This window comes from Oryx dammah, unplaced genomic scaffold (assembly GCF_014754425.2).
Source record: "Oryx dammah isolate SB20612 unplaced genomic scaffold, SCBI_Odam_1.1 HiC_scaffold_1, whole genome shotgun sequence".
Classification (NCBI taxonomy): domain Eukaryota; kingdom Metazoa; phylum Chordata; class Mammalia; order Artiodactyla; family Bovidae; genus Oryx; species Oryx dammah.
The window spans coordinates 10,732,377-10,745,140 of NW_024070185.1; the positions used below are offsets into that span (position 1 = coordinate 10,732,377).

The 12,764-nt window shown below is 48.1% G+C and overlaps 1 protein-coding gene across 1 annotated transcript in view; it reads left to right on the forward strand.

Moving 5' to 3' along the window:
* SCARA5 (scavenger receptor class A member 5) overlaps nt 1–12,442 on the forward strand; it is a 133,891-nt gene extending 121,449 nt beyond the window's left edge. Inside the window, exon 9 of the mRNA XM_040237051.1 lies at nt 10,334–12,442. Within this exon, the coding sequence (XP_040092985.1) occupies nt 10,334–10,470 (137 nt within the window). The 3' untranslated portion in view covers nt 10,471–12,442. The remainder of the gene's footprint in view (nt 1–10,333) is intronic.
* Nucleotides 12,443–12,764: the final 322 nt, after the last annotated feature.

The following is a 12,764-nucleotide window of genomic DNA, read 5'->3' on the forward strand; positions in this document are numbered from 1 at the left end:
GCCTCCACCTGGGTCCTTCCCAGCCTGGGGGACTCGCAGCCTCCAGTCACCCAGCCTCCACCTGGGTCCTTCCCAGCTTGGGGGGCTCGCAGCCTCCAGTCACCCGGCCTCCACCTGGGTCCTTCCCAGCTTGGGGGGCTCGCAGCCTCCAGTCACCCGGCCTCCACCTGGGTCCTTCCCAGCCTGGGGGGCTTGCAGCCTCCAGTCACCCCGGCCTCCACCTGGGTCCTTCCCACCTTGCGGGGCTCGCAGCCTCCAGCCATCCATCTCCAAACAGTTCTGACCATTAGAACATTCCTTCCTTCCCTTGAATTGGACTCCCTTTCTCTTTGTCTCCTGCTGGCCTCCACTGTTGGGGACTGAATGTCTTTGTCCCCCCCTACCCCGTCCCTCCCCAGCCAAATCCGTATGGCCTTCCCTGGTGGCTCAGCGGTGGAGAATCCGCCAGCAATGCAGGAGACAGGTTCCATCCCTGGGTCAGGAAGATTCCCTGGAGAAGGAAATGGCAGCCCACTCCAGTATTCTTGTCTGGAGAATCCCATGGACAGAGGAGCCTGGTGGGCTCTAGTCCATGGGGCTGCAAAGAGTCAGACACGACTGCGTGACTGAACAACAACATATTCATATGTGGAAATCCTGACCCCCAGTGTGATGGTATTAGGAGGTGGGGCCTTTGAGGGGTGTCCAGGTCACAAGTGCAGCTCTCATAATGGGACCTTAGTAAAGGAACCTAAGGGTGTTCTGCCCGCTTCCGTGAGGACACACAGGAGCCTCCTAGTCGGAAGGGGGCTCTCCCTAGAACCGCAGCATCTGAGCACACAGGCACTCTGATCTTGGACTCACATCCCCCGAATCTGTGAGAAATAAACATCTCTTGTTTACAAGCCGCCCAGTCTGAGCCCATGAAGACAATTGTGCTCACTGAAGTGCTCTTGTGAAATCTGTTGTGACAGCTGGTGGAGAACAGCCGATTGACCCCAGCGTCCTGGCCTCTGGACTGAAAGGCCCAGTGCGCAGGGAGTTCAAAGGGTCCAGCTCCACAGAGGACAGCCCACCGGGGGCGAGTGCTTCCCTCCCACCTGAAGCTGTGCCCTGCCTGGGTCTCAGCCTGTTTTCTGCAAGGAAAGCTGCCATCTTTGTTTGCAGGAAAAACAGAAATGGGGAATCAGTCCTTACTTTTCCATTTTCGGCTCTGATGAGGACTTCTCCCTAATATGTGGAAGCAAAACATTTTAGGGGGAAAAGTCATACGTTCTTTTAGAAGAGCCACACTAGGTCGTTTGACTGTCATAGGCAGGGTTAGCCTAAAACTCTTCCATCCTCCCTTGATCTTAAAAAAAATGTTTTTTTTTAAATTATGAAAGTCTGATAACACTTTTACAGGAGACTTGGAAAATACAGAACCAGATTATATATAGTTCTACTTTATTTTTTATTTTTTATTTTTTTACTTTATTTTTTAAAGTAGATAAATTAAGATGTTTAGTTAGAGTTTTAATATCAAACTCTCAAAAAATGAATAGAACAAATATATAGAGAAGTAGAAGTATATAATAGATCTGAAAAGCACTGTGAAACCAGTTCAACATAATTAACATTTATACAGTTTTCACACAAAAGTCGGATACAAATTCGAGTTCCCATAGAATATAAACTAGGAGACACTGGAACATATCTGGTTTCCCTGATTGCTCAGATGGTAAGGAATCTGCCTACAGTGCAGGAGATCCTTCCTTGATGTTTGTATCATATGGCATGAGGGGAAATCCTACAACTGCCACTCAAGCCTTCTTAAAATTAATTTTTACCAGAGTGTAGTGGCTTTACAATGTTGTGTCAATTTCTGCTGCTGCTGCTGCTAAGTCGCTTCAGTCGTGTCCGACTCTGTGCAGTCCCATAGACGGCAGCCCACCAGGCTCCCCCGTCCCTGGGATTCTCCAGGCAAGAACACTGGAGTGGGTTGCCATTTCCTTCTCCAGTGCATGAAAGTGAAAACTGAAAGTGAAGTCACTCAGTTGTGTCCACCTCTTCACGACCCCATGGACTGTAGCCTACCAGGCTCCTCTGTCCATGGGATTTCCTAGGCAAGAGTACTGGAGTGGGGTGCCATTGCCTTCTCCAATACATATACATATATCCCCTCTTTTTTGGATTTCCTTCCCATGTAGGTCACCACAGAGCACTGAGTAGAGTTCCCTGTGCTATACAGCAGGTTCTCATTGGTTATCTGTTTTATGTATAGTATCAGTAGTCATATATACGTCACTCATGCTAAGTCACTTCAGTCTTGTCCAACTTTTTGAGACTGTAGCCCACCAGTCCAGGATAATCCTCTATTCATGGGATTCTCCAGGCAAGAACACTAGAGCAGATTGCCATGCCCTCCTCCAGGGGATCTTCCTGATCCAGGGATTGAACCTGCAAGTCTTACATCTCCTGAACTGGCAGGCAGGTTCTTTACCACTGGTGCCACGTGGGAAGGCCTTATATATATGTGAATCATAATCTCCCAATTCCTCCCACTCACTCCTCTGTCCTTCTTTGTATTCATACGTTTGTTCATTACATCTGTATCTTTATTTCTGCTTTCCATAGGATCATCTATACAATTCTTCTAGATTCCACATATATAAAAATATTGTATATTAATGCCACTGGAGTCTTTAAATCAGGCGGTGGGAAGCCAGACTCGATTCTACATTTGCATTAGATTGGCACCATTAAATATGAATGTGAAGTCGCTCAGTTGTGTCTGACGCTTTGCAACCCCGTGGACTGTGGCCCGCCAGGCTCCTCTGTCCATGGGATTTTCCAGGCGAGAATACTGGAGTGGGTTGCCATTTCCTTCTCCAGGGGATCTTCCCGACCCAGGGTTCGAACCTGGGTCTGCTGTGCTGCAGGCAGACTACTGTCTGAGCCACCAGGGACGCCGTAAAAGTGAGCTGTGGCCCGACATCCCCATCATTGTCCTGTAGCTTAGATCATGTGATATTTGAGACCTGGGCAGGCAGGCAGGCTGTTACTCACAGGTCCATAGCGGGAAATGGGGCCTCTTGTCCCGCCTGCACTTCCTTCTCCCCAGAGCAGCTTCTGGCTCCTTCCGTGGGCAGGCACTAGGCTCAGCGCTGGGGCGTGGAGGTGGGTCAGCATAGTCTCTGACCTCAGCATGTTCAGTTTAGGGGGAGGCGGACATGTTCACAGATTCTAAACAGCATGGAAAGGGCTAGCCTGCCCTGCCAACTGTGGGGCGGGGCGGGGAATGCCCACCTCTCCTGGCAGAGGGCGGGTTGCGCCTCAGGTCCAAATGCTCCTCTGACCACAGATTCCCTTCAGGCAGGTGCCCAGACTCCCGACCCTAGTCGGCTCACCCTCAGCCTCGCGGAGTCTCCCAGGCCCCCAGCCCTAGCCCCACCTTCCACCGTCTCTGTTTCTCTTACGGACGTGCTTTCTGTCCTTCCAGGCAGGACTGCAGACCTGTCCCTCCCCCTCCCCTCACCCACTCCCCTGTCCCTTCTCTGCTGAGTCCCTGGGTCCTACAGATTCTACCCGTGTCAACCTCTTGGGACCTTGACTCTGTCCCCTCCTCTTTGTTCTCACTGTTCTTGCCTTAGGAACTCAGGCTGGGTAGGGCAGTGGCTAAGAGCTTAGGTTCTAGGTCAGAGCCTAGCTAGCATCCCATATCTGCCACTTACTGGTTGGTGTCGTGGAGCAGACTTCCTAACCTCCCCAGGCTTCAGCCCTCCCACTTTTGCAGGAGGATGGCAAATGAAAAATGAGATCGTGTATGGCAAGCAATTAGCGCAGTGCAGGCCCAGTGGTGCAGTCATTGGCTGCTTGGTGGGCGGAGGTGGGGCACCCTCCAGGAGCTCCTTCCCGCACGCCCCGCTCCCCACCTCCTCTTCCAGGCCTTCCTCGTCCTGGCTGCTAGGGCTCCTTCTCAAATGGTCCCCTGCTTGTCACTGCCCTGCCCACCGCTCAGTGGGTCTTTACTGTTCTCAGGATCAAGTCCGGTTTCTCAGCTTAGTGCAGCAAGGTCTGTCCTAAAGTGCCTCACTCCTCAGCGGAGCATCCTGCAGCCACATGCACCCAGATGTGGGCTCTGAGCTCATATAGCTGTTTTTGATCTCCGTGTCCTATCGCCTGCTCTTCCTCAGGTTTGCAATGCCGTTCCCTCCTCTTCACCTAGCTAATTCCTTTTCAGTTTATTTGCTGTTGTTCAGTCGCAAAGTCATGTCTGACTCTTTGCAACCCCAAGGACAGCATTCTAGGCTTCCCTGTCCTTCACTATTTCCTGGAGTTTGCTCAAACACATGTCCAATGAGCCGATGATGCCATTCGACCATCTCATCCTGTCATCCCCTTCTCCTGCCTTCAAGCTTGCCCAGTCAGAGTCTTTTCCAATGAGTGATAGGTACTGCATAAAGTGGCTCCAATACTTTGGCCACCTGACGGGAAGAACTAACTCATTAGAAAGACCCTGATGCTGGGAAAGATTGAGGGCAGGAGGAGAAGGGGATGAAAGACGATGAGATGGTTGGATGGCATCACTGATTCGATGGACATGAGTTTCAGCAAACTCCGGGAGTTGGTGATGGACAGGGAAGCCTGGCGTGCTGCAGTCCATGGGGTCACAAAGAGTCGGATACGACTGAGCAACTGAACTGAACTGAAAGTGGGAGGGAGGAAGGAGGAATGGGAGGAGAGTGTGAGGAGAGAAGGAAGGAAGAAACTTGTGTGCCTGCAGAATCTTCATCCTCCCCGAGCCATACAAGAAACTGCCGAGCCTGGCATGCTCTTGGTGGTTTGGCACCATAAAAGTTTTCCTGGCCAGGGCTCAATAATTAAATGATCAGTGTCCCTGGGGAAAAAAAAACAAGGAACGACCCAAGTGAGAAAGACTTGGAGATGATTTTTTTTTTTTTTTAATTTTAAATTGGTCCAAGAGCTATTGGAGAGGGAGGGAGTACAGTTGGAAAAGATGGAGGTGATGGCTGGAATAGGGTCCAGAAAGAGATGGAGGAGTTGAGACCAGGGCAGTATCCAGGGAACTGGTCCTGGACCCACTAAGAAAATCTGTGAAACCTGCAGACAGACAAAGGAGGTGAGGGTGGGTACAAATGCAGGTGGATTTGTAGGTGGGGGTGGATGGATGGATTGAGAGTGTCCATTCTAATTATATTAGTATTAGCATTTTTGCTCTTTTTTTTTCTTAAGATCAAATTTAAATACTGGGAGGTGGCTTAGTGCAAAGGTCAGCAAATGTTAAAGGGTCAGCCAGAAGTAAATATTTTAGGCTTTGTGGGCTAGATGGTCTGTCTCACAACTATTCAACTCTGCAGTTGTAGCACCAAAGTAACTACAGACGAAAGTAACTGCAGTCTACAAGGTAGATGTTCCAATAAAACTTTATTTACAAAAGCAAGAAGTGGGCTGGATTTTTTTGCCACCTCTTAACTTAGTGATCCATAAAGGGCACTGTATATGTGCTTCTGTAAGGAACAGGGACTAGACTGGCTGGACATCAGAGGTCACTATCTCTTCCTCCCGTAATAGTTGTGGGACAGGTCTGCTAACCTTTCTGGGGCCTCAGTTTTTCTTTCTCTTAAATATCTGTTTGATAGCTGTCCTGCCTGCCTCTGTGTGGTGCTCTGATGGCAGCCTTTAGGATTCAGTGTAACTCATTCCTTTGATTAATATTACTCTAAATAAACATGCAGCAGCTGAAATGTTAGTTCCATGAAGCTGAGATTTTTTTGTTTTTTCTTGTTTTGTTTTTGTACCATTTTTAAAGGTTACTTTCCCTTTACAGTTATAACAAAATATTGGCTATAGTCCCCGTGTTGTACAATACATCTTTGTAGCCTATCTTACATCCAATTGTTTGTACCTCCCAGTTCCCCATCCATGTGTTGCCCCTTCCCCTTCACTGGTGCCCACTAATTTGTTTTCTGTACATATGCATTTTTTGGTATAGTGATTAGTTTGTTGTGTTATCTTAGATTCCTCCTGCAAGTGATATCATAAAGTATTTGACTTTTCTGACTTATTTTGCTTAGAGTAATGCCCTCCAGGTTCATTCATGTTTCTGCAAATAGCAAAGTTTTGTTCTTTTCTGTGGCTGAGTCGTATCCCATTGTATATATAATATATATCACATCTTCCTTATCTGCTCCTCTGTTGATGAACACTTTGGTTGCTCTCCTATCTTGGCAACTGTATAATTATAGTGCTGCTGTGAACATTGGGGTGCATGTATCTTCTTGAATTAGTTTTTGTTTCTTGTGGATATGTACCTGGAAGTGGGATTGCTGAATCATATGGTAATTCTATTTTTCATTTTTTGAGAAGCCTCCATACTATTCTCCACCAATTTATATTCTTACCAGCAGTGGGTTTTTAAAAAATCATTTTCTGTTCACTAATGTAGCCCAAACACCCAGAATATCCCTGAGCATGGAGTAGACACTTAAATATTGAATGAATGAATGATGAGAATAAAATAAAATCTCTGCTTACTCATCCCAACCATCCCCTCACATTCCAACAGCCCCTGAGGCTCCAAGTGTCAGAAGACCTGGCCTCTGGTCCCAGTTTTGCCTCCATAAGATAAAACCTCACCGTGTAGCTTCAGTTTTCTGACTCTAAAGTGGGGGAACAGAGAACCCCTTCCTGCTCCGTAATGGGGCTTGTTATGGAGCTCAGAGAGAGAACCAGCGTGGAGGAGCAGACCTAATCTAGAGCCGGGCTCTCAGACTTGAAGGCATGCTGACTGGTGGAGATGCTGTTAAGATCAAGTGTGTTAGTTGCTTCAGTCGTGTCCGACTCTTTGTGACTGTAGCCCCCCAGGCTCTTCTGTCTGTGGGATTCTCCAGGCAAGAATACTGGAGTGGGTTGCCGTGCTCTCCTCCAGGGGATCTTCCCGACCCAGGAATCAAACCCGGGTTCAGGTTGCAGTGGGCCCAAGACTCTGCATTGCTGATGAGCTCCTGGGTGATACTGACCTCCTGGTGCTCAGGCCACACAATGAGTGTTAAGTGTCAGCTCTCATGGATGTCAACTGACACAATGATTGGTATCTGGATTCATGAGAGTTCTAGCCTTTCTGACTCGCGGGGAGCAGAGATGATCTGCGAGTTCACTGGCCCCTTTAGTGATGTCCCAATAACTGCAGATATGAGCGTTGCTGATTTAACAGCCCTGTCCTCATTTTATTAGCTCTTCCATGACTGAACATTAGCTAGAACTCCCTAACCAAACCCCAGCTAGAGTTTGGAGTTTCGTGATCCTGTGTACGCATTAGGACTGGTAACCTTGGGCCTGTTTTGTATTTGTCAGTCTCCTTCATTTGCTGCTTTATTTGTTTTGGGTGTGACTAATCCCACGGAGCTCTTGGGTCTGCAACCTTTTCCTGGGTAATTTATAAACTGATGTGTTTTCCAGGAGACATTTAATCTGAGAATTTTTGCTCAGCCTCAAAGGGCTTATTGTGTAAGAGGCACACTGTATCCGGCCAGGGAAGAGGCTGTGATGAACAAATAACATTAACAAAGATAGCAGAAAGAGATCTCTCCTCCCAGCTCTGTCCCCTAGTTCACTGCTCGGCAATCCTTTGAGCAGATGATGAATATCTCAGCATAACAAAAATATGTCCAAACCACTAAGTCCTTGCAATCAATTTGTTGCTGTTAGTCGCTCAGTCATGCCCGACTCTGTCACCCGGTGGACTGCAGCACACCAGGCTTCCCTGCCCTTCACTATCTCCCCGAGCTTGCTCAAACTCATGTCCATGGAGTCAGTGATGCTATCTAACCATCTCATCCTCAGCCGCCCCCTTCTCCTCCTGTCCTCAATCTTTCCCTGCATCAGAGTCTTTTCCAAAGGGTTGGCTCTTTGTATCAGTGGCCAAAATATTGGAGCTTCTTACTGGGCAGCAAAATGGTTTAGTTATTCCCTGGATATGCTTTGTAAAGGGATTTCCCATGTAGTCCAAGGGTGAGTGACAGGTTTTAAGGATTTTAATACTCAAAGAGTCGGACACGATTTAACAACTAAACAACAATACTCGACAGTTCCTCTAAAAGGAGAGGTTGTCTGGCTGCTGAGAGATGGAACAAGGAGGCATGGTGCTAGGATCAGATGCTAGGATCCCTGAACTGCCTTTCATGTAGGGTTTTTATGCATTTCAAAGCCCTTTAAAATACAGGAACTATTAGTTCGTTTGGGCTTCCTTTGTGGTTCAGCAGTGAAGAATCTTCCTGCCAAGGCAAGAGACTCAGGTTCAATCCCTCGGTCAGGAAGATCCCTTGGAGAAGGAAAGGGCAACCTACTCCAGTATTCTTGCCTGGGCAATCCCATGAACAGAGGAGCCTGGTGGGTTACAGTCCACGAGGTTGCAAAGAGTTGGATACTACATAGCATAGTGACTAAACAACAATTACCTCGTTTAACTTGCCCAGATTGATATGGTAATATTGGAACGTAGTTTCTGACCTTCAGCCCCATGATTTCTGGTACCAGCTCTTGAATGTAACAAGTAAGTTTACCCAGTAGGTTCTCAGTTTACTTAGCTTCAGCACCAAAAGTCTCAAGTCCTGCTACTTTCACAGCTGAAATGGTCCTCCTGGATGGGCTGAGACTTGAGATTTGTCCTACTTGTTGTAAAGCCCTATTTCTGCTGTACCAGTGCTTCTCAAACTTCAATGCAGGACCACTTGGTTCAAATGTAGATTCTGGTTCAGTAGGTCCTGGGCAGGGCATGAGGTTGTGTATTTTTAACAAACTCTGATGCTACTGATCTAGGATCACACTTGGAGTAGCAAAGCTCTAAGATAATGACTCCATGGGAGATGGCAGCCCTGAAGCTCAGGCAGCATTCCACAGGGCTCCCGAGTGAGCTCCCACCATTAAAAATGTGGCTTGGCCATCAGCCCAGAAAACCCACCAGAACATGGTTGATGGCCCTGCCAGTTCATCAGTGGGGGCTCCAGGTGACTTCTTCCCTCTCCGCTGACCCCTCTGACCCCAGACAAGCCCTCTCCATTCCCTTAAAGCCTCACCCAGCTGACCTATTCCCTTGACGTTCATTGTAGACCTCAGTGCCAAATCTGTGTCTCTTGAGACTCGGGTACAATCCTGGGAAAACCAACTAAAGACTCCCTACATGGGCACCTTCAGACCATCAGGCTGGTCCTCCTAAGAGCTGAGTGAACAGGGCGGGGTGAACAGGTGGGCAAAACTCAGCTGGATTGTCTTAGGGACCTTGTATTTTGGGAACTGACCTAGTTGCTTATGGTTACGGATGCTTCCACCTGTCATACATATATGTGTGGTGATAATGTTAATTTCTGAGATCTGCTGTCATTCCAAGGACCACGGTTTGAAGCTCATTGTGTGAGACCATCAACTTAAAATTTTAAAATACTGGAGGTGATGTTGACACAGATATTTGGTTATGGGGTGCTGGATCTGTCCAAGTTAGATCTCTCTGACATTGTCCCTCTGATTATGTCTTGTCTGAATATTCAGCAGCAAAGGCTGCAAGATACATCTCAACAGAGGGGACTTCCCTGGTGGTCTAGTGGCTAAGACTCTGTGCTTCCACTGCAGGGGGCACAGGTTTGATCCCTGGTCAGGGAACTAAGAGCCCACAGGTTATGTGGCATGGCCAAAATCTCAAAAGCTATTAAGCATCTTGTATAAAGTGTGGGTCTGAGAGGTAGCAAGACTTGGGCTTGAGTTCAGACTCTGCCACTTACAAGCTAAGCAACCTTGCACCAATTGCTTTCTGAACCTCAGTTTTCCCATCTAGAAAAAGGGTTATTCATGCCCATCTCACAGCACCATGGTGAGAATGGACGAAGATCATATATGCAAGAGGCCCGACACATAGGAGCTGCTCAGTAAATACCATCATGGCTATTGTTTACTCACTAATTCGTGTCTGACTCTTTTTGACCCCATGGATTGTAGCCCACCAGCCTCCTCTATCCATGGGATTCTTCAGGCAAGACTACTGGGGTGGGTTGCTATTTCTTCCTCCAGGGAATCTTCCTGACCCAGGGATTGAACCCACGACTCTTACATCTCCCGCACTGGCAGGTGGGTTCTTTACCACTGAGCCACCAGGGAAACCCATCCTCACTGTCAGTTATTGTTATTCTGCTTTCAAGAAACTGAGCCTAGAGAAGATGCTTTGGTCTTGGTGGAGTGGAGAAGGCAGGGGGAACCACTCGATTAGAGAGTTGACAGCAGAGCCCGGGACAGACAGCAACGCTCCCGTCTGTCCTGCGCTCCTGCATCTCTGCTAAGACATCCTGTCCACTTGTCTCCACAGGCACAGGGAGAATTTGGATGGACGATGTCGCCTGCAAGGGCACCGAGGAAAGCATCTTCCGCTGCAGCTTCTCCAAGTGGGGGGTGACAAACTGCGGGCACGCTGAGGATGCTGGCGTGACGTGCAAGAGACACTAATGGTGGGCACAGGCCGAGGTTGGGCCCAGCTGCCGAGCCTCCTTCCTGCATTCCTGCATTCCTGGGGTGGGGGCAATGAATGCCTCTGCCCTCTGCGCCCAGCCCAGCACCCCCAGACCCCTGTAATTCCCATCCCAGGACCATGGTGACCTGTCACCCTCCTCCTCTTGGACATCTATTCCAAAGCACAACTCTGGGATCCACTGCCTGTCTCTCCCTTCCACCACGGTTCCTGCATGGAGCCCTGGTCGACTGGATCACCTTTTTCCGGAGTCTTCTAAACACTGTGCCCTCAGGGCCACCTGTCCATGTCCTCTGTGATCTGTGAGTTACAGATGGATCCTGGCGACCAATGCAGCAGTGAAGATGGGCAGGAGGCATCCCAGGTCGATTACTCTGCAGATCATTCCCAAACCTCAGGCCAAGAGTTTTGACCAGCAAGAGACGATACTGAGTGATTCGCCTTCCCCTTGTCACTCTGCCTCTGCACAGCGTTTGTTAGTTCGGGAAGGTAACGTGGAGGAGGGGCGGCTCTAGGAGTGAGAGGGAGGTGCCAGCCTCCTGCAGGAACCAGTCTGGATTCCGAGAAGGCAAGTGAAAGGAACATTTATTGAGTGGCTGCCATGTGCGCTACATAGTATCTCAGGCGCTCAATTCATGTATCACTTTCAGCTCTCCTACAAGTCATGCTGGCTTGGGTACCACTTGACCTCCAGGTAGCACTCAACTGACCCATTCACCTAGCCTATCAGTCAGATGGAGAATGAGACCTTTGTTTCGACCTGAACTCTTATTATGTCTTTGCTTAGATTCAAGCAAGAAGCTGGGGTGCAGCACAAGTGTGACTAGAAGATTACATACTCCAGATCCCATAGGGTGTAAGTTCAAGGTTGGATGTAACTGACTTCCAAGGCAGCCATCCACATAGGAGGATGGATTTGGAGGGTGACATGGGAGCTATCTGGGTTAAACCAAGGCCAACCCTCAGTCATCTGGCAATCAGGGTTAAAGCCACGTTGCCTGTGTCTCAGAGCTGTCTGGAGGCGATCATACAGAACCTTCCAGGCCTCTTTGGGTGTCATCCTGTGGTCAAGAAAACACGTGTCCTGATGGAGCCTATTAAGACTGAAAGGAAATGCGGATTCCCTACTACATCTGGGGGGAGAGGAGGCTTTGGGCCTCTGGGAGCCCCCAGTCTGCACCCCTTTCCTAGTGATGGGGAGATCAGAGTCTGCTTTTGACATGAGGAGGAGGTCATGCTGGGCATTTCTGTGTTCCAGGCCTGGGGAGCTTCATGGTAGCGAGTGAGCATAGGCCCACTGACCTTGGGGGAGTCACAGACTCGGACACGCCTCAGATACACAATCACCTGTCCTACCTGGTGAGCATCGCCTGCCCGGGGAAAGCGATGGCTGGGACCCTCTGGGGATAAGACCAGCAAAGCTCCTGGCTGACAACTAAACCAGTACATGCTATTGGTTGTTCTTTGCTTATAATATGCTTATTATCTGCTATGTTTACATAACGTGCATGTACTCATGCATCTTTTTCCAGAGCCAATATATGTATGCATATATGAACACGGCACTCTTTACTACATAGCTCAGTACATCGCAAAGTCTGCATTTAAAAAAAAGAAAATACTCAAGGTGGAAGAATGTCACATTAAGTGAAATAAATCCCCAAGTCTGTTCTGAAAAAGAATCCAGTTATCCCACCAATGAAGACCCATGTAACTTTCTTACCTGGACTTTTCATTCGGGAAAACATAAGTCTTGCTTTACATCAGTGAAAAACCATGGTGATATGCGTTTGAACTTTAAAAGCAAAGTCTACTAGTTTACATTCCTACTTAAAAGGACGTGGAAATAGCCATGATCCTGTATTTCAGGGACTAAAGGAAATTAGGCCAGGCCTAAAATACATCAGAACTTTTGTAAGAATTTCAATAAAGCTAAAAACATGATGCTAACAAGTTTCCCTCACATTCTTTCTCATGAAAACTCAGTGAGCATGGGAAGGGGGTGGGCAAACATTGGATAGGTCTGATCATTTTTCAGCAGGAATTGGTAGAATGGACAGCTTATGAGAAGCGGCCTTAATACTTCCAGAGGACGATAAACATAGTCTAGACCAAGAACTTGATGGCATATGAAGTCTTAAGCCCTATTAGGTAACCTAAGGAAAGAATCTCAAGCAAAAGAATGATAATTAAGACCCAGCTTATAAGAGAATTGCTTTTGTAATCACTAAAGGAAAGGCCACCTGTCAATTTACTCACTTCTCCAGAGCTA